General features: G+C 44.5%; 1 protein-coding gene across 2 annotated transcripts; it reads left to right on the top strand.

Annotated features, from left to right (window-relative positions):
* Positions 1-18,464: 18,464 nt before the first annotated feature.
* On the top strand, positions 18,465-21,593 carry LOC125550772 (uncharacterized). Of its 2 annotated transcripts, XM_048713859.1 has the most exons (6): positions 18,466-18,616; positions 18,813-18,986; positions 19,065-19,259; positions 19,377-19,463; positions 19,535-19,668; positions 21,241-21,593. In XM_048713859.1, the coding sequence occupies exons 2-6, from the start codon at positions 18,828-18,830 to the stop codon at positions 21,341-21,343; spliced, it is 678 nt and encodes a 225-aa protein (XP_048569816.1). In that variant the 5' UTR covers positions 18,466-18,616; positions 18,813-18,827; the 3' UTR covers positions 21,344-21,593. The 2 variants fall into 2 exon arrangements, with proteins under 2 accessions (XP_048569815.1, XP_048569816.1); XM_048713858.1 differs by having other exon boundaries at positions 18,465-18,616; positions 18,813-19,259.
* The last annotated feature ends 674 nt before the right edge of the window (positions 21,594-22,267 follow it).

The raw sequence follows: 22,267 nt of genomic DNA, 5'->3' as shown, positions 1-22,267 counted from the left end.
CTTTTAGAGCACGGTGGTGGTTTTATTTTATATAAATTATTGATCTCTCATGCTTCACTTATATTATTTTGAGAGTCCTTTAGAACAGCATGGTAATTTGCTTTGGTTATGAAAATAGTCCTAATATGATAGGCATCCAAGATGGGTATAATAAAAACTATCATAGAAAGTGCATTGAATACTATGAGAAGTTTGATACTTGATAATTGTTTTGAGATATAAAGATGGTGATATTAGAGTGTGCTAGTTGAGTAGTTGTGAATTTGAGAAATACTTGTGTTGAAGATTGCAAGTCCCATAGCATGCACGTATGGTAACCGTTGTGTAACAAATTTGAAACATGAGGTGTTATTTGATTGTCCTCCTTATGAGTGGCGGTCGGGGACGAGCGATGGTCTTTTCCTACCAATCTATCCCCCTAGGAACATGCGCGTAATGCTTGGTTTTTGATGACTTTTAGATTTTTGCAATAAGTATGTGAGTTCTTTATGACTAATGTTGAGTCCACGGATTATACGCACTCTCACCTTCCATCATTGCTAGCCTCTTCGGTACCGTGCATTGCCCTTTCTCACCTTGAGAGTTGGTGCAAACTTCGCCGGTGCATCCAAATCCCGTGATATGATATGCTCTGTCACACATAAGCCTCCTTATATCTTCCTCAAAACAGCCACCATACCTACCTATTATGGCATTTCCATAGCCATTCCGAGATATATTTCCATGCAACTTTCCACCGTTTCATTTATGACACGCTTCATCATTGTCATATTGCTTTGCATGATCATGTAGTTTACATCGTATTTGTGGCAAAACCACCATGCATAATTTATCATACATGTCACTCTTGATTCATTGCCCTTCCCGGTACATCGCCGGAGGCATTCATATAGAGTCATATTTTGTTCTAGTATCGAGTTGTAATCATTGAGTTGTAAATATAGAAGTGTGATGATCATCATTAATAGAGAATTGTCCCAAAAAAAGAGAAAGGCCAAAAAAAGGCCCCCAAAAAAGGAAAAAAATAAGAAAAAAAGAAATTAAGAAATAAAAAGGGACAATGCTACTATCCTCTTTTTCCACACTTGTGCTTCAAAGTAGCACCATGATCTTTATGATAGAGAGTCTCTTGTTTTGTCACTTTCATATACTAGTGGGAATTTTCCATATATAGAACTTGGCTTGTTTATTCCAACAATGGGCTTCGTCAAATGCCCTAGGTCTTCATGAGCAAGCAAGTTGGATGCCGACCCATTTAGTTTCTTTTGTTGAGCTTTCATACATTTATAGCTCTAGTGCATCTGTTGCATGGCAATCCCTACTCCTTGCATTGACATCAATTGATGGGCATCTCCCTAGCCCGTTGATTAGCCGCATCGATGTGAGACTTTCTCCTTTTTTGTCTTCTCCACATAACCTCCATCATCATATTCTATTCCACCCATAGTGCTATATCCATGGATCACGCTCATGTATTGCGTGAAAGTTCAAAAAAAGTTTGAGATTACTAAAGTATGAAACAATTGATTGGCTTGTCATCGGGGTTGTGCATGATGAGAGCATTCTTGTGTGACGAAAATGGAGCATGACCAAACTTTTGCCATGTTATTTTGAGAAGACATGATTGCTTAGTTAGTATGCTTGAAGTATTGTTATTTTATGTCAATATTAAACTTTTGTCTTGAATATTTCGGATCTGGACATTCATGCCACAATAAAGAAAATTACATTGAGAATTATGCTAGGTAGCATTCCACATCAAAAAAAAATTTCTATCATTTACCCACTCGAGGACAAGCAGGAATTAAGCTTGGGGATGCTTGATACGTCTCCAACGTATCTATAATTTTTGATTGTTCCATGCTATTATATTATCTATTTAGGATGTTAATGGGCTTATTTATACACTTTTATATTATTTTTTGGACTAACCTACTAACCCAAGGCCCAGTGCAAATTGTTGTTTTTTTGCCTATTTCAGTGTTTCACAAAAGAGGAATATCAAACGGAATCCAAACGGAATGAAACCTTCGCGAGAGTTATTTTTGGAACAAACGTAATCCAAGGGACTTGGAGTGGACGTAAAGAAAGAAACAAGGGAGCCACGAGGCGCCCCCACCCTCGTGGGCCCCTTGCAGCTCCATCGACCTACTTCTTCCTCCTATATATATCCATATACCCCAAAAACATCCAGGAGCACCATGAAACCCTATTTCCACTGTCGCAACCTTCTGTACCCAAGAGATCCCATCTTGGGGCCTTTTCCGGAGCTCCGCCGGAGGGGGAATCAATCACGGAGGGCTTCTACATCAACACCATAGCCTCTTCGATGATGTGTGAGTAGTTTACCTCAGACCTTCGGGTCCATAGTTATTATCTAGATGGCTTATTATCTCTCTTTGGATCTCAATACAAAGTTCTCCTCGATCTTCTTGCAGATCTATTCGATGTAACTCTTTTTGCGGTGTGTTTGTCGAGATCCGATGAATTGTGGGTTTATGATCAAGATTATCTATGAACAATATTTGGTTCTTCTCTGAATTCTTATATGTATGATTTAATTATCTTTGCAAGTCTCTTCGAATTATCAGTTTGATTTGGCCTACTAGATTGATCTTTTTTCAATGGGAGAAGTGCTTAGCTTTGGGTTCAATCTTGCGGTGTCCTTTCTCAGTGACAGCAGGGGCAGCAAGGCACGTATTGTATTGTATTGTATTGTATTGTATTGTATTGTTGCCATCGAGGATAAAAAGATGGGGTTTATATCATATTGCTTGATTTTATCTCTCTACATCATGTCATATTGCTTAATGCATTACTCTATTCTTATGAACTTAATACTCTAGATGCATGCTGGATAACGGTCGATGTGTCGAGTAATAGTAGTAGATGCAGAATCGTTTCGGTCTACTTGTCGTGGACGTGATGCCTATATACATGATCATGCCTAGATATTCTCATAATTATGCACTTTTCTATCAATTGCTCGACAGTAATTTGTTCACCAACTGTAATACTTATGCTATCTTGAGAGAAGCCACTAGTGAAACCTATGGCCCCCGGGTCTATCTTTTATCATATAAGTTTCCAATCTATTTTATTTCACAATCTTTACTTTCAATCTATATCATAAAAATACCAAAAATATTTATCTTATTATTATTATCTCTATCAGATCTCACTCTCATAAGTGACCATGAAGGGATTGACAACCCCTTTATCGTGTTGGTTGCGAGGTTCTTATTTGTTTGTGTAGGTACGAGGGACTTGCGTGTAGTCTCCTACTGGATTGATACCTTGGTTCTCAAAAACTGAGGGAAATACTTACGCTACTTTATTGCATCACCCTTTCCTCTTCAAGGGAAAACCAACACAGTGCTCAAGAGGTAGCATTCTACAACTACAAAATGGAGGAGAATAGTTCTGTTAGTGAACACATACTTAGAATGTCTGGGTACCACATCACTTGACTCAGCTAGGAGTTAATCTTCCTGATGATAGTGTCATTGACAGAGTTCTTCAATCACTGCCACCAAGCTATAAAGGCTTCGTGATGAACTATAATATGCAGGGGATGGAAAAGACAATTCCCGAGCTCTTCGCGATGCTAAAGGCTGCGGAGGTAGAAATCAAGAAGGAGCATCAAGTGTTGATGGTGAACAAGACCACAAGTTTCAAGAAAAAGGGCAAAGGGAAGAAGGGAACTTCAAGAAGAAGAACAAGCCAGTTGTTGCTCAAGGGAAGAAGCCCAAATCTAGACCTAAGCCTAAAACTGAGTGATTCTACTACAAAGGGACTGGTCACTGGAAGCGGAACTGCCCCAAGTATTTGGCGGATAAAAGGGATGGCAAAGTGAAAGGTATATTTGATATGCATATTATTGATGTGTACCTTACTAATGCTCGTAGTAGCACCTGGGTATTTGATACTGGTTCTGTTGCTCATATTTGCAACTCGAAACACAGGCTACGGATTAAACGAAGATTGGCTAAGGATGAGGTGACGATGCGCGTGGGAAATGGTTCCAAAGTCGATGTGATCGCTGTCGGCATGCTACCTCTACATCTACCGTCGGGATTAGTTTTAGACCTAAATAATTGTTATTTGGTGCCAGCATTAAGCATGAACATTATATCTGGATCTTGTTTAATGCGAGACGGTTATTCATTTAAATCAGAGAATAATGGTTGTTCTATTTATATGAGTAATATCTTTTATGGTCATGCACCCTTGATGAGTGGTCTATTTTTTGTTGAATCTCAATTGTAGTGATACACATATTCATAATATTGAAGCCAAAAGATGCAAAGTTAATAATGATAGTGCAACTTATTTGTGGCACTGCCGTTTAGGTCATATTGGTGTAAAACACATGAGGAAACTCCATGCTGATGGGCTTTTAGAATCACTTGATGCTTGCGAACCATGCCTCATGGGCAAGATGACTAAGACTCCGTTCTCCGGAACAATGGAGCGAGCAATTGACTTATTGGAAATAATACATACTAATGTATGCGGTCCGATGAGTGTTGAGGCTCGCGGCGGGTATTGTTATTTTCTAACCTTCACAGATGATTTGAGCAGATATGGGTATATCTACTTAATGAAACATAAGTCTGAAACATTTGAAAAGTTCAAAGAATTTCAGAGTGAAGTGGGAAATCATCGTAACAAGAAAATAAAGTTTCTATGGTCTGATCGTGGAGGTGAATATTTGAGTTATGAGTTTGGTCCCGAAACATTTCCGATGTACGAATACCTTCGTCCAATATATCAATCTTTACCTCTCGACCATTTTGAGACTCCTCGTCATGTACGTGATCTCATCCGGGACTCCGAACAAACTTCGGTCACCAAAACACACAACTCATAATACAAATCGCCATCGAACGTTAAGCGTGCGGACCTTACGGGTTCGAGAACTATGTAGACATGACCGAGACATATCTCCGGTCAATAAACAATAGCGGAACATGGATACTCATGTTGGCTCCTACATATATATTCTACAAAGATCTTTATCGGTCAAACCACATAAGAACATACGTTATTCCCTTTGTCATTGGTATGTTACTTGCCCGAGATTCGATTGTTGGTATCATCATACATAGTTCGATCTCGTTTACCGGGAAGTCTGTTTACTCATTCTGTAATGAATCATCCTGCAACTAACTCATTAGTCACATTGCTTGCAAGGCTTATAGTGATGTGCATTACCGAGAGGGCCCAGAGATACCTCTCCGATACACGGAGTGACAAATCCTAATCTTGATATATGCCAACTCAACAAACACCTTCGGAGACACCTGTAGAGCATCTTTATAATTGCCCAATTACGTTGTGATGTTTGATAGCACACAAGGTGTTCCTCCGGTATTCGGGAGATGCATAATCTCATAGTCAGAGGAATATGTATAAGTCATGAAGAAAGCAATAGCAATAAAACTAGAAAATCATAATGTTAAGCTAACGGATGGGTCTTGTCCATCATGTCATTCTCTAATGATGTGATCTCATTCATCAAATGACAACACATGTCTATGGTTAGGAAACTTAACCATCTTTGATTAACGAGCTAGCCAAGTAGAGGCATACTAGGGACACTCTGTTTGTATATGTATTCACACATGTACTAAGTTTCCGGTTAATACAATTCTAGCATGAATAATAAACATTTATCATGATATAAGGAAATATAAATAACAACTTTATTATTGCCTCTAGGGCATATTTCCTTCATTCAACACAGATTTTATTAAACAATGTTGGGATATCATTGCTCCAGACTTCTACAAGTTAATAGAAGACTTTTATAACGACACATTAAATCTGCAGAGCATCAACTCCTCTTTTATTACACTTCTGCCAAAAAAGAGGCACATGTGCATGCTAATGATTTCAGACCAATATCTTTGCTGAATTGCTCCATCAAAATCATCACTAAACTGCTGGCAAATAGACTACAGACTGTCATACTAAAACTTGTGCATCAAAATCAATATGGGTTTCTAAAGAAGAGGTCAATTCAAGATTGTTTAGCACGGTCATATGAATTCATCCATCAATGTGATCAATCAGGTCAGGAATTGATTATTATCAAGATGGACTTTGAGAAAGAGTTTGACATGATTGGGCATACAACAATCAGGAATCTGCTCCTTGCTAGAGGATTTGGGCCTAGATGGATTATGTGGATGGATATGATTTTCTCTTATGGGCTATCCTAAGTGCTTCTTAATGGAGTCCCTGGAAAATAGTTTCTTTGTAAAAGAGGGGTCAGGCAAGATGATCCTCTCCCCTATTTTGTTTGTCCTAGCTGCAGATCTACTCCAAACAATTTTGAATGAAGCTATGAAGAATGGTCTTATTTCTGCCCCTCTGAATAATCATAGTGACCAGGATTTTCCAATAATCCAGTATGCTGATGATACTGTCCTAGTCATGTAAGCCAATGCTGCACAAATTCATCAGCTCAAGAACCTGTTCATGTACTTCAGTACTTACACTGGACTGAGAGTCAACTATGATAAATATGTGATTGTTCCCATTAATACTGCCAATGACAAAACGTCGGAGTTAGCCTAAATTATGGGATGCAAGGTTGGATCCCTTCATTTCACTTATTTGGGGCTACCCCTATGCCTCTCCAAACAAAAGATTGAACATTTCATGCCCATTATGAAGAAAATTGAAAGAAGGCTTGCTGGTTGTTCCTCTCTACTGTCATATGGAGATAAATTAGTGCTGATTAAATCTGTGTTTTACAGCTTACCCATTTTTCATGTGTACCCCATCACTGCCAGCTGGTGTTATAGAACAGATCAAAAAGTATCTCAAGCACTTCTTCTGGAGGAAATATGGGATGGAAGATAGAGGCACTACTCTAATTGCATGGGACAAAGTATGTCAGCCAAAAGACAAAGGTGGACTTGGAGTCCTGGATATTGCCAGTCATAACAAATGCTTGCTTATGAAGCATATTCACAAGTTTCTCAATCAACAGGACATTCCATGGGTCAAGTTAATCTGGGATTCTTATTATCCAGACATAATGCTTACCATAGCATCACAAGGATCTTTTTGGTGGAAAAGTATTCTCAGGTTGATCCCTGAATTCAGGCAGATAGCTATTCCTAAGTTGGGCTCTGGGACCACTGTTAGATTCTAGATTGATAATTGGAACCAGGGCATACTCAAAGACAAATTCCCAGAACTGTTCTCTTTCAGCAGGCAGGAGCAAATTCCAGTCCAGAAACTTGGAGACTTGGATGATATATCTGAACATTTCTTTACACCACTCTCCATTCAAGCTCATCAACAGTTCCAAGAGGTAACTGCTCTTATGCAAACTACTCAACTGAATAACTCACTGGATAGATGGTGCTACCCATGGAATACACACGGTGATGGATATTCTTCTATCAAAATGTACAAGCACCTTCAGAAAAAGAGTCAGCCTCACCAATCTTCAAGAATATATGGAAAAGTGTTGCAATGCTCAGATACAAGATCTTTGTGTGGTTGATTCTGCATGACAGGGTAAATGTTAGAAATCTTCTTTTCAGAAAGAATTTCCATCTGCCAACTATAACTGCGAAATCTGCAACTATTCTTGTGAGGAAACCAGTCTACATCTCTTTTGGGACTGCCCTTTTGCGCTGACATGCTGGGATTCAATTGTGCCCAACAAGGAGAGGGGCACTACTGCTTTTGATGAGATAACCTTTCTTCTAACTCACCTCCCCAAGCAATTTGCAATGATCATAATCACCATGGGCTGCTGGCATATTTGGATGCAGAGGAACACCAAAATTTTCAAAGCTCAAACTCCATCTCTGCAAGCTTGGAGAAGTTTACTCACAAATGACCTGAAGATGATAGTTGTGAGGACCAAAGAAAAACACATAGAGGCTTTCAACGGCTTGGTTACAGATAACCTAGCTTAATTCTTCATGGATATACCTATAGCTGGTATTGGTTAGATGGCTCTTTTGTTTATTTTCTTTTTTGATGTACATAACTTTGCTTTATTTTGAATGAAAATTACCGTAGAACTATTGTTTTACGGTCTTCAGTTAAAAGAAAAGACACATCTACACATAATGCTAGTACGCCTAACACAGAAATGAACAGGAACACTCTCTATCTCTGGACTACACCGGATTCCTCAGTCCTGCTGTCGGATGGCAAATTAGCATGTTTTTTCTTTCAAGAAGTACGCCGATGATGTAGTACCATATATTTTTAAGATTGGATTAATTTGGATTGCAAATAGATGGATAGGTGCTTAAGTGCTCTAATCAAGTGTCAAGGAAAAAAGAACCATGAGTAGATCGCTACAAAGGTGGTTGTATTACTATATCATACAAAATGAAACCCCATATCTGATTTCCTACTAACAAGCCTGTGTTAAATATGTGTCATGGGTTAATTTACTGTTAGTTTTTTTCAAGAATACGCAGATTGCGTACCATAGCTTTATAGAAGAAAAGAGAATTACAAATACAAGACGACTGAACACGTTGCGAACAACGAGCGTAGCGAGAACTCCACTCCACCCACAACCAAAAGAACTAAAATGCAAAAGCGCTTGTCCAAAACAGAAAACACCTAGCTGTGTCTCGACCAACGCCGGTCATAGAAACAACAACTCCCATCGAGCCCCCCTTGTGGACGCACCATCCACCCAATATGCCTAAAGGAGGTGGCGGGTGTATGGCAGGACACGATCATACCCGAGAAAGGCACCGTCTTGGAGTCACAAGCATCGGTCGTACATTGTGCCATGGAAGATCAATCATGGACAGCGATGAACACCAGAGGAGCGCGGCGAAGGATCTCCAAACTGTGTCTCCAGACACGATGCTCCCAACAGAGGGACGGCGTCGACGACGCCGCCATCGTGCCGATTCTTTGAATCAAGGCTTTCACCCGGAGACCACGACCAATGCCAAGCGAGGGAGGAAGATGGTTGCATGCCTCTGCGACGCCTCCAAGGAGGGGAAAGACACCCGCAAGTGCCATCACCACCGGCCAGGCAAAAATCAGGAAAGATTTTCATCTGTATCGCCACCCATCTCCACACCTCCAAGGATTAGGGCAGCAGCATCCTTGTAGCCTCACACCGCCGCCACAACACCTCGTCGTCGTAGCCCGCACATCCATGGACCACCAACATCGCACACATCAACGAGGAACGCGGCCTGAACCTCCACCATCAACCCCGGCCAACATCCACCCGACACCTGGGCAAGGACCAGGCACGCCGTAGTGGTCGTCACCCTCTCCAGAGGATATCCATGCCACAGCCCCATCCCCACGGCCCCGCCCAAAACTCGAGCAAGTCACATATCTGACCCACCACTCTGCCATCCACTCCGTCGCCAGCGCCACCGGAGGACACCGTCGCATGCCCCAACGTAGAGGAAGCCGGCCGCCCGCTGCTCTCCAGCACCTCCTTCCTGGCAGAGCCTCACAGCGACGCGCCTCTACGGTTGAAAACTTGCGTTGCCACCTCCAGGTTGCGCGGACGCGCCACCCAGCTCCACCGCCGCTGCTGCCTCCCCTTCCGAGCCCGCCACACCTCCAGGAACCACGCCTCGCGCCGGCGGAGCCCGCCATAGCCTCGCGCCGTCGACCGCCCACCACCAGCACCTACTAGGAAACGGCCGACCTCCGCGCGAAGGGAGCCCGTTTAGGGAGTGCCGCCAGCACCCGCCGCCTTTGACGGTCGAGCGCAGCCGCCACCGCCGATGCCGACGGCAGCAGTGGCCGGAGAGGGGAGATCTGGGAGCCTCTGCGCCTAGGGTTTGGGTCCTCCAGAGCCGCTCATGCAAGCGACCGAGGAGGAGAGGGGAAAGTCCATTTACTGCTATTTATTGTTAGTTTTAAGTCATACCATTTGCAGAAAGGGTACGGGTCTGAGTTGGACAGTTTTTTTGTGAGTTAAAAGAGCTTTATTTCTTACTTAATCAGGCATACAATCACAATATAACATGTTCACATTAGGAAAACATGAGTGTAAGTAAGCCATAAACATCTCCTCCTAACACTTGTCGCATGTTTCACACTTGGACACTTGTAGATAGGGTAGAACAACATTTCCCTAAAATTTCTAACAATGTTATTTTAATAATAAAATAAGACATAGTTTGAGGATTTTTATTTTAAAATATAATTTATTATGGGTGCTATATTTTAGTGTATTTAATTTTCTAACAAACATGGAAAAAAGTACATTAAGATGGAACATTTTCTACTGAAGCTGGATCATTTTTTCCTTGTAAAGCTAGAACATTTTTTTGAATCATCAGTAACTTTATTCATCAAATAATGGCCATATTGTTTACAATTTTTGGAAGAATAAAGTCCAGGGGAAAAGAGTCCCAATATTCTGAAGCTCTAGTACTAAAGCAATGTTTTGCCAAGCAATCAGCGACAAGGTTGGCTTCCCTATTGTAGAATATGTGAATTGCACGATGTATTGCTCTTCATGCATAGGAACGTATATATGATGTACAAAGGTGGGCCACGGATCTCAACTATACAAGGAACTAGGAGGCAGGCCCAATACACAATATGCACATAACACATATACTCAACACCCCCCGCAGTCGAAGCGGCACCGCGGCTGACGCAAAGACTGGACCGGAACTCCTCAAATGACGTCGTAGGCAAGCTCTTGGTCATGCTATCGGCAAATTGTTGGGAAGTAGGGACGTGCAAAACACGAATATGGCCAAGGGCCACCTATTCCCGAACAAAATGAATATCCACCTCAATATGCTTGGTCCGTTGATGCACCGGGTTAGCGGAGAGGTAGACCGCCGAGACGTTGTCGCAGTAGACCACCGTGGCACGGTCAATAGGGCAAGAGAGCTCCTGAAGCAGCTGGCGAAGCCACGAACACTCGGCGACGGCATTGGCCACCACATGATACTCAGCCTCAGCACTGGAACGAGAGACCATAGGCTGCCGCTTGGACGACCACGAGATGAGTGAGGGTCCAAGATAGACACAATAGCCCGAAGTGGAGCGACGAGTGTCAGGGCAGCCCGCCAAGTCTGCATCGGAGTAGGCGGCGAGGGCGGTGTCGGCGGAGGCGTGAAGCGTGACGCCAAGATCCGTAGTGCCATAGATAGAGCGGAGAATCCGCTTGACGGCAGCCCGGTGAACGTCTCAAGGAGCATGCATATGAAGACACACCTGCTGCACGGCATACTGTATCTCCGGTCGAGTCAGAGTGAGGTACTGGAGAGCACCAATGATAGACCGATAGAAAGCAGCATCCGAAGCAGGAGAACCATCCGTGGCAGAAAGCTTGGCCTTCATATCAACAGGCCTAGCGGCGGGCTTGCAGTTAAGCATGCCGACGCACTTGAGGAGCTCGTGAGCGTACTTCCGCTGATGAAGGAAGAAGCCATCCGGACAGCGCACCACCTCGACACCGAGGAAGTAGTGCAAAGGACCCATGTCCTTGATGGCGAACTCAGCGCGAAGACGAGCCGTGAGCTGACTGAGGAGACCAGCCGTACATGCCGTCAGGATGATGTCGTCGACATAGAGCAGCAAGTAGGCCGTGTCAGAGCCCTGATGATAGACGAAGAGCGAGGCGTCCGAGCGGGTAGAGCGGAACCCAAGCTGGTGGAGAAATGCCGCGATGCGCTGGTACCAAGCGCGCGAAGCCTGCTTGAGTCCGTATAAGGACCGCAAAAGCAGGCACACGTGGTCGGGAAGCGCTGGGTCAACAAACCCGATGGGCTGCTGGCAGAAGACCTGCTCCTCGAGGTGACCATGGAGGAAGGCGTTGGAGACGTCCATCTGGTGCACCGGCCAAGCACGGGAGACCGCAAGGTGGAGAACCGTCTGTATCGTGCTGGGCTTGACGACTAGAGCGAAGGTGTCGGTGAAGTCGATGCCAGCACGCTGTCGGAAGCCATGAATGACCCAGCATGCTTTGTAGCAATTAAGGGTACCATCAGGACAGAGCTTGTGTTTAAAGGCCCACTTCCCAGTAATCACGTTGGCGTGTCGGGGACGGGGAACAAGCTGCCACGTCCGGTTGCGCAACAGGGTGTCAAACTCCTCTTGCATCGCAGCCATCCAGAGCGGGTCACGAAGAGTGGCTCGAACGGAGGACGGCAATGGCGACGGCCCAGAGGTGGACACCGCATGGACGTAGTCATCCGAGGCGTAGCGCGAGCTCGGCCAAAAAACGCTCGTATGGGCGCGGGTGACCGGACCGGCCACAGGCGCTGGGGGCGCCCGGGGCGCCGAGGGGGCCGCGGGCGCCAACGTCGGGGGCGCCCGGGAGGCCGCGGGCACCGGGGGCGCCTAGGGCGTCGGGGGGCACGGGCGTCGGAGGAGCCACGGGGGCCGCGGGCGCCAACGTCGGGGGCATCGAGGGCGCCAGCGCTGCGGCTGTAGCAGGCGCCGCATGCGGGGGGCGCGCCTCAAAGCCAGGGGCGGGCCAAGGGAGGCGCGCGAGCGCCCTGGGAGAGGCGTCGAGGAGCCCGCGTTACCAGTGGCGGGAGGAACAGCCGGGGGTACCTGATGAAACAGAAACACATACTCATCAAAGTAAACGTGCCGGGAAGTGAACACACGGTGGGAGACGGGATCGTAGCACCGATATCCCTTGGAGTTGGAGGGGTAGCCGATGAAGATGCAAGCGACAGATTAAGGTGCAAGCTTGTGAGAAGCAGTGTCGGCAGTGCTGGGATAGTAAAGGCACCCAAAAATACGTAAGTCTTCATAAGATGGGGGCGTACCAAAGAGAAGATGGTGAGGTGTGTAGTTCCACCGTGGGCGGCAGGGTCTAATGTTAAGAAGAAGTGATGCGGTGGCGAGTGCGTCCGGCCAGAAACGAGGCGGCACGTTGGCATGAAACAGGAGCGTGCGAACGCAATCATTCAGAGTGCGAAGGACGTGTTCGTCTCGACCGTTCTGCCGTGAAGTGTACGGACATGTGAGGCGGAAAACTGTGCTATGATGCGACAAAAAAGATACGGAAAGCGAGGTTGTCGAACTCTTTTCCATTGTCCGTATGAAGCGCAAGGATGGGACGCCCAAACTGCGTGCGGACATATGAGTAAAAGACCATCAAGGTAGAGAGTGCATCCGACTTTCTGCGCAAAGGAAAAGTCCACACATAATGAGAATAATCATCAAGAATGACCAGATAATATAAATAGCCCGAGTTACTGGGAACCGGAGAAGTCCACACATAACTATGAATCAACTGAAAAGAAAAAGAAGCAATGGTGGTGGAATTATTAAACGGCAGGCGAACATGTTTGCCGACTCGACAAGCATGACAAGTGTGATCCTCGATCTTATTGCAACTGAAACTGAAACTCCTAAGAATATGACGAAGTGTGACGGAATTGGGATGACCCAAGCGAGCGTGCCAGAGATCGACGCCAGCGGAGAGAGCAACCGGTGCGGTGGTGGTGGATGAAGCCGAGTGCACTGGATAGAGCTCGTCGGGGTTGTCACATCGGTGAAGTACCATCCTGGTTCGAGCGTCTTTGACACAAAAACCAAGCTCGTCAAATTCAACGGTAACAGGATTTTCACGAGTGAAACAACGAACGGAAATGAGATTCTTAATAAGATGAGGTGATACAAGTATGTTAGACAAAGATAATGGAGTAGAAGTAGAAGGAAAAGAAGTGTGCCCAACATGTGTGATAGGAAGTGTGGAACTGTCGCCGACAATGATGCGGCGGTCGGTAGAGACAGGAGTGAAGGAGGCAAGGTTACCAGGATGAGCAAACATGTGAGCCGTAGCACTGGTGTCCATGTACCAACCATCACCTCCAGTGTAGTTGTTCAGCGTAGGAGCGGCATGCAACCCGGTGAGGAACACCGGGTCCCAGGGCGCCAGCGGCAGGGCCAGCAAGGGGGACGGAGACGCCATGGGGAAGCCGTAGCCGCCGCTCAACGGCTGTGGTGGGTACGCTCCATACAGCCCCGACTGCAACTACGGTGCGGAATAGGCCGGATGGCTTGCCGGGAAAACCTACGGGCCCACTGTCAGATGCTGCAGGTGCTGGGCACCGTCTGGCTGCTGCACAACGGGCGAGTGTTGGCCCGCTGACGACCCCCACCAATACCCGGGAGACCCGTACGCGGGTGGAGCACCGTACGTGAATGCGGGCGGAGTCTCGTATGCCCCGTATGTAGGATTCCCGTACATGAAAACAGGCACGTCGTAGGTGGCGGCAAGGCCGCGCCATAGGCCGCCGGCGGCGGGACGACAGAGGCGGCGGTGGACGGGCCTGGTGATGCCATTGCTGGTCCAACGACGGTGATCGGCGCAGTTGGGCGGCAGCAGCAGGAGGCTTCGGTGACGCGGGTGGCAGCGGCTGGCGAGGCAGTTGGGCGGTCGGCTGCAGGCGATACTAGCCACGTACTAGCAAATAGTGGTCAAACAGTAGCTTCACGTGAAAGTAGTACTGTTTGAAGTAGTACTCGATGATTGGATTTGCCTTCACGTGGAGTTGCAGCCGCGTGAACGCAACGACTCGGCGGATTTGATGTATGCAGGACGAGCGACTGGGCGGGCGAGCGCGTGCGGCTGGCGATCGAATCAGGCGAGACTGGCCGTGCTGGATAGCGCACGCGGCAGAGGAGTTGGGCGGGGCGTGTAGCGCTGCTGGGTTGCGCGCGGCTGAGAGGAGCAGTGGCCGGCGTGGGCGGCGGTGGCAAAGCTTCGGCGGCGGCGCAGGGGAGGTGCGTGGTGGCAGCGGCAGAAGCGGAAGGCTAGGGTTAGAATCTAAAAACTGATACCATGTAGAATATGTAAATTGCACGATATATTGCTCTTCGTAGGGATGGAGCCAGAATTTGCACATGAGGGGGGCGAAGGTCACACAAAAGATTTTTCTTTTCCAAACACACAAGTAACCGTATGTCGCTTTGTATTAGAATTTTATTTGAATGATAAAGCACAATACATCTAACACAATATATCTAAACAATACCACTGAGATAAAAGAAATAGCAACAATATTCTGGTCAATATGAAAAAGGTTCATATGATTAGATTATAACTACATGCTCATTGAACAATGAGATAGTCTCATCCCGATGACATTTTGTTGCTATTTATTTTCGAGTATAGCAATAATGTCTAAGTAAGTCGTCTCGTATGAACCAAAAAACGCATCTAATATGTAAATTAATAAAGTGACGTACAAATCCAAGTGAAGCAGTATTGATTAGTTTGCGCCGTGTGGTAAACTAGTTAATTAGACAGAATCAAGAAGCACTAGTTAATTAGACAACAACTGTGAAATCCATTAGAAAATAACTACCCTGGATGTGGTACCTGATTGCTTGAGGAATAAATAAGCTCATCGATGGGTGCCCCATAGCATGGACGTCGGCGTCTCCTCATCCCGGCAGGATCTACTCAGGCAAAGGCAAGGCCAACGGGCTTGGATAGATGGCGCCGCGACGGCTGGTGACGAGCATAGCAGGGAGCGGCGCACAAGCAGAATCGGTGATCGATCTGAACAGCTTGCGCTAGGTCACAATTCACCATCGCCTAATAATATGGGCTCTGTTGTGGGCTTCGGTACGTACAGGCTACGGACGTTTTTGGGCCTTAATGTACTTTTTTTACAGGAGTAATTAAGTACCATTGGCCATTAGCGGAGCCAAATCCTATTCGGCGCCTTTTGCGCCCGATACTGTTCATTCTACTAACGGGCGCACACCCCTCGTCACGTCTGGGCCGGCCCATTTTTCTGTTTCTAAGAAGCAAAAACAGGGCAAGATCTGGGATTTGAACCCGCGACGAGCTGGCAAGTGTAAGTCGGGACAACCACCAGACCACTTCTCATTTTGTGATTGCGTATATGTTTTGCCTTCTTTTCTTCTTCTTCCTTTCTTTTTTTTTCTTTTTTCTGTTCTTTTATTCTTTATTTTTCTAATCCGAGAAACTTTCTTTCTTCATGATTTTTTTCTGCAAAATTGATGAACGTTTTTCAATTTTTGATGAACTTTTTCAAATTCAATGAGTTGGCTTTGTCAAATTCGGTGAACTGTTTTCCAAATTCGATGAACTTTTTCAAATTTTGATGAATTTTTTTGAAATTCCATGAACTTTTTTCCAATTTCGATGAACTTTTTTCAAATTCAATGAACTTTTTTTCAAATTCAGTGAACTATTTTTCATTTTTGATGATTTTTTTTCAAATTTTGATGAACTTTTTTCAAATTCCATGAACTTTTATTGAAATTTGATGAACTTTTTTCAAAATCAATGAAGTTTTTGCAAATTTGATGAACATTTTTTCAAATTCGATGAACTTTTTTCAAAATCAATGAACTTTTTTCAAAGTCGATGAATGTTTTTTCAAAATCGATGAACTTTTTCAAAATTTATGAACTTTCTTGAAAATCGATGAACCTTTTCCAATTTCAATGAACTTTTTGAATTTGTCAATGTTTTTTGAATACATGAACTTTTTTTTAATTCGTGATGTTTTTTAAAATCTGTGGACATTCGAAATTTGTTCAGATTTCTTTTCAAAAGAAATTCCATTTTTCTCAAGAGCGCGGCTAAAATATACTCCCTCCGTTCCTAAATACTTGTCTTTCTAGGCATTTCAACAAGTGACTACATACTGAGAAAAATGAGTGAATCTATACTTTAAAATATGTCTACATATATATATATGTAGTAGTCATTTAAAATGTCTAGAAAGACAAATATTTAGGAACGGAGGGAGTAGTTGTTAGACTTTTCGCGTTGCAATCTTTTCGGAATGGTTGTATTGGTCTAGTGGTTATTCAACCATGCATAGGAGCTTAATGGTGTGGGTTCGAATCCTCACGGGAGCATCGTTTGCGTTTGTTTTTTTCCTGACGAATACATTTTTGCACTGTCCCTTCTGTTCATGGGCCGGCCCATTCGCGAGCTACAGTGCATGCCAGTTGCGCCAACCGACCCATACAGTAGTATTAGGCTGATCGATTCATTGGGGCCGATCGATGAGGGGGGTCTAGCCCCTGCTCCCCCCCCCCCTCCGCCTCTGGCTCTTCGTGCATAGACATGTATATATGATGTATAAAGTGGGTCACAGGCCTCAACTATATAAGAAACTAGAAGGTAGACCCAATACACAATATGCACATAGCACATATACTCAACACCTACAACATCGAACACAACTAACAGTTGAAAACTCCATCGCCAAGATTGTTGCTTCAACTATAATTGCAGCATCACCTCCCATGTAGGTATCTGGGTTCGAATCCTCACGGGAGCATCGTTTGCGTTTGTTTTTTCCTGACGAATACATTTTTGCACTGCCCCTTTTGTTCATGGGCCAGCCCATTCGCGAGCTACAGTGCGCGCCAGTTGCGCCAACCGACCCATACAGTAGTATTAGGCTGATCGATTCATTGGGGCCGATCGATGAGGGGGGTCTAGCCCCTGCTCCCCCCCTCCGCCTCTGGCTCTTCGTGCATAGGCATGTATATATGATGTACAAAGTGGGTCACGGGCCTCAACTATATAAGAAACTAGAAGGTAGACCCAATACACAATATGCACATAGCACATATACTCAACACCTACAACATCGAACACAACTAACAGTTGAAAACTCCATCGCCAAGATTGTTGCTTCAACTATAATTGCAGCATCACCTCCCATGTAGGTATCTGGGTCTGCAGCCGCCTCAAGAGCATTCATGCTGTCTGATTCAATAGCAATTTTGGTGCATCCTATATTAGCAGCAAGGATCAGCCTATACCTGATTGCATTAATTTCTGCTGAATCTGCCGAAGGGACATAAGCCAAAACCCAGCTTGCTGCTGCAACGAAATTCCCCTGGTCATCTCTTGCAATGGCTCCACAAGCCCCGGCCAATGTATCAGCATGAAAAGACGTGTCCACGTTGATTTTCACAATACCTGAGTCAGGTTTCCTCCATATCCGGTCTATCTTTCGGCTTGGCTGGTTTGGTGAATTTGCTCATACAAAATTTGTAGTCAGTACCCTAATCGACAAGGCCGTTCTGTCACGGGTATGTATGGTTTCCCCTTTCACCGCTTGTCTCCGCTGCCACCAGATGTACCACATGGTCACTAGTATAAGCTAGAACAATTTTTACATGAAGCTCGAACATTTTTCTCATGATGAGGCTGGAGATGCATTTAATACCTTCCTATTTTATGAAACAAATCACATATATTTCCTGATGCTTTTATTTAAGCTGCTACGTTTATCTTTTCTTTCGAACATGGGATCCAGTATTGCTTTATTGGGAGGATTGTTTTATACTGTAATATTTATGTTTAATTACCGTGTTACCTAATAAAACATGCATCCACTACAATTTTTCTTGAAGAAATAAATACAATAAACTAATAATCATAAAGATTGCAGGGAAAAGAAAGAACGGAAAATAGAGAAACGGGCCAATTCCTGCCCCCGAGCTGGGTCGCTGTTTCCCGCTGGGCCTGGGCCGGCTCGTCGCCTGACGTAAGTCTCTGTTCTTTCACCAGCCCTCCGTTCCCCTCTCTCTCCCTCTCTTTCCTGGCGGCGCCGCCCTCTTCGTCTTGCCCCTTCGCCGGCGACGAGCATCCAACCACCTGGTACGCCCTTCCCTTCCCTTTCATCTTTCCATAACCGAGCACCCGGAACCCTGATGCAGATATTTGTATCCGGATCTGACACAGTTACCAGCACAGCAGCATTGTAGAGTACCCACTAACTTCGATTTCTTGCAAAAATTATGACCCATGTCCTATACTGGATCCGCCCCTGGTTTACTCCGCAATTTCTTCGCAGCGTGCGGGCCTCAGGATGCAATCTTTGCTCCGGAATGTCTGCCGAGCCGGAAGCCGCGGGGCTGCGGCGAGGCTCCTGGAGTTTGCTGCTCCTGTAGCCACTCAGCCGGGGGCTACGCCGCCATCCTCGGCCATCAAACACCTCAGCACTTACGGGTTCACTCCTCCAACTGGGGTAGGATTCTTGTCCTCTTTTGTGTCTTCTTCGAATTTGTCCAGGTCATGTCATATGGATCAATTTCTTTGCGTGCAGAATCGGTTCATTTCATGTCATGGTGTGACTGCTTCCTCTGGTTTCTGCGCGGAGGTTCTCATGCCGAGGGGTTTGTCGACGGTGGGAAGTGCTGAGGTTGCCTCGGACGAGGACGATTCCAGCTCCCCTGCGGTTGAGCACCCCCCACGCATCAAGTTCAAGAGGCCCGACAAGACTGCCAGGCACATTATGAATGTAAACTTTGTGTTACTTGCAGGAACTACTAGTCTACTAAGTATATAACATCCAGTAGCCGCAATGTTACCGCAAAAGCATAAAACTGCTTGTTATATTCTTTGTCTGGGTTTGCAGATCTTGAACAAAGAGGCGGTTGATAAGGTCCGTTCGGAGAGGGAGATCCCTGATGTGCAGCCTGGATGCATCATTCAGATGAGATTGGTATAGCATTTCACATTCCTGCTTTAGCGCTCTCCAGATACATTTCTGGCACTGATCCTGTGAATAAACAGCAAGTTCCTGAGAACAAACGGCGAGAGTCTACATTGAAAGGGATTGTGATAGCAAGGCGCAATGCTGGGATAAATACAACCTTCAGATTGCGTAGATTAGTAGCTGGTGTGGGAGTTGAGTCCGTCTTTCCACTGTAAGTCAAACCAAACATGTGCTCTTCTACTCCATTGTTTTTTGAAATATTTATACTGCTTTGTCTTGGAACATATCATGCTGAGATTGAAGTACCTCTTGGTTCTGTTATATCCTTTATTCAAATCTGGCAACAATTCAACAACCACTAAACGTCATGTTCTTAGTGGGCTACTTCTCCCTGTCCGTTAGGATATCAGACAGGGAGTTCTTGTCCCTTGTTTGTGAGTAACCTTACAATATCCTTTCTCTCAAAAAGAAAATACCTAACAATATCCCCGGATAAATTAAGGCCAGTGAAACTGTAGCTGTGTAATTCCTGTGTGAGAAATCTAGTTGGATGTTTGCAGAACTGAGAAGACTGCTCACTGCTCAGGTAGTAAAGTTTTTGTCATGCTGGTATTGCTGATGTTGGGGGAGAGGCCCAAGGGCTAACTTGTGGGAGGACTCTCCCCTATTTGCTACTCCCTCCGTTCACAAATATAAGATGTTCTGGATATTTCAATATGGACTACATACAGACTGAAATGAGCGAATAAACACACTAAAACGTGTCTATATATATCCGATTCAGAAAAAAGATAGAACATCTTATATTGTGAACGGAGGGAGTAGTTGTTTTCCTCACTCTTTCCCATCTCCTGCATTTGCTAGTTTTATCTTGTCACACTCCCATCCCCTGTCTCCTGTTTAGGCTAGATAACCAACAGCCGACTTCCTTATGTTCCTCTAGTTTCTCATTTGCCGATGAGAACAATCAAACTAGATTCATCTGGTCCTTCCATTTGTTGTAAATCCATGCATACTATATTCTGGTCCATGCTATGGTACATACTTAGGTAATGACCCTGAAATAAGTTAATGATGAGATGGCACAGCTAGTTTCTGGTACCAAGTAGGCACATATGATCCCTTTGGCTATTTTGTGGAATGATTGACATGACTGCTTGTGCCCTTTTAGCTTCCTGTTCGAAGTGGAGGTTGTAGTTCCATAAACACGTCATCCGGTTATGTTCAAATCCCAATTGTTCTGACCTTGTGGCCTTTTCTTTGTTTGTTCTGCATTTTCTGTGGAAACAAATACATTCAAAGAATGCTACAAGTAGCAGTTTATATGTTTTTTTTTCTTTTGATTCTCAGGATCTTTGTGCTCTGTTCTGCAGTTATATGTATGTATTCAACTTTTAATATTTAGACCTAGCATAACTAGAATTAAACTTGAAAGATATCGACATATGATTACATATAACCCCTGCATCTTTGCCAGCATATATGATACTACCTCCGATCCACTATTATAATATTTTCCAACTTTTTTCTGATTTGGGTGTATATAGACTCATTTTAGTGTGTTTGTTCACTCATTTCTGTCCATATGTAGTCCATATTGAAATATCCAAAGCATCTTATATTTCTGGACAGAGGGAGTACTAGCTAGATTGATTTGAGCTTCCCATTATTTATGATTTTTTAAGTTTATTGTTGTTTGAATGGCCACATGTCTTTCTCCTAATTAGCTATCAAGTATTTGCTTGGATTATATTTCTGATGCGACTTTCTCTTTTCCATTCAGTTACTCACCAAACATCAAAGAAATGAAGATCTTGGACAGGAAGAAAGTCAGGAGAGCTAAGCTGTATTACCTGAGAGACAGGATGAATGCACTTAGAAAATGAGGCTTTCGGCTAGGATTTTCCCCCTGTTGGATCAACCAGCATGGTTTCTGACGGAGCGACGGTTGCAGTCTGAGAATCGCACCTATTTGGTCTCATCTTTGTAAAGCCATAGTTTGTACTTCTCATAGTGGGGATGAGGTCTCTTGCTTGCCATTATTTACCTAGTACGTATTTGCCTTTATCATAACAAAGCTGGAATATTTGACGCATCAAAGTGAAACTATTATTATAACATGCTTCCTGCCATCGAGATTACCGTTCTCATGCCAAATCTGTAAAGTGTTTATTCACATTTCACAGAAATGTCTCTCAGTAGCACCGTTCTCATGCCAAATCTGTAAAGTGTTTATTCACATTTCACAGAAATGTCTCTCAGTAGCAACCCGCGCATCATGCAATGCAAGGATGGAAGGGGCAGAGCTGCTGGGTGCACTTGGGTACATCATCTATCTGTCTAGCTAGATGATACCCTGTGCGGTTGACGCGGTAATCTTATTCAAAGAAATGCATAATTAGGTGCTACACAAATAACTAAAACTAATGAAATTAAGATGTAACAGTATTCTCGATTTACCCTTCAAAAATATTAAGAAAATATAAAGCATATAACAAAATGATGTATAAAGGAGAATAAAAATTGGATTGCAGTTAAGAGTGACATTTCTAAAAAGAGTGAAGGATCACCTATGTGGTTATCCTCCCAACACATATACCGTGTCTATGAGAGCACAGTGTTTAGTGCAAAAAAATTACGGATGACTTACATGCATGAACCGATGATGTGGCATGGCAGTGCCAATGGATATAGCTAATGCAAAAAATATAACTTGTAACTTATATGCATAGCTTGCTGACGTAACATGGTTGCATGGCTAGAAGAAATATAGTGGGTTGTAGATATTTAGCAATAGAGGAAAAGAGTGT

The sequence above is a fragment of the Triticum urartu genome, chromosome 4A, assembly GCF_056163025.1.
Source record: "Triticum urartu cultivar PI428250 chromosome 4A, HENAU_Tu73, whole genome shotgun sequence".
NCBI classification, from domain to species: domain Eukaryota; kingdom Viridiplantae; phylum Streptophyta; class Magnoliopsida; order Poales; family Poaceae; genus Triticum; species Triticum urartu.
Note: the sequence above shows the minus strand (reverse complement) of the source record. Positions and strands in the feature narration are given on the sequence as shown.

Coding starts and splice junctions, on each gene's coding strand:
- LOC125550772 (XM_048713858.1), top strand. CDS start 18,828: ATGCAATCTTTGCTCCGGAATGTCTGCCGAGCCGGAAGCCGCGGGGCT. Junction 19,260..19,376: donor CTGCCAGGCACATTATGAAT/GTAAACTTTGTG, acceptor CTGGGTTTGCAG/ATCTTGAACAAAGAGGCGGT. Junction 19,669..21,240: donor GTTGAGTCCGTCTTTCCACT/GTAAGTCAAACC, acceptor TTTTCCATTCAG/TTACTCACCAAACATCAAAG.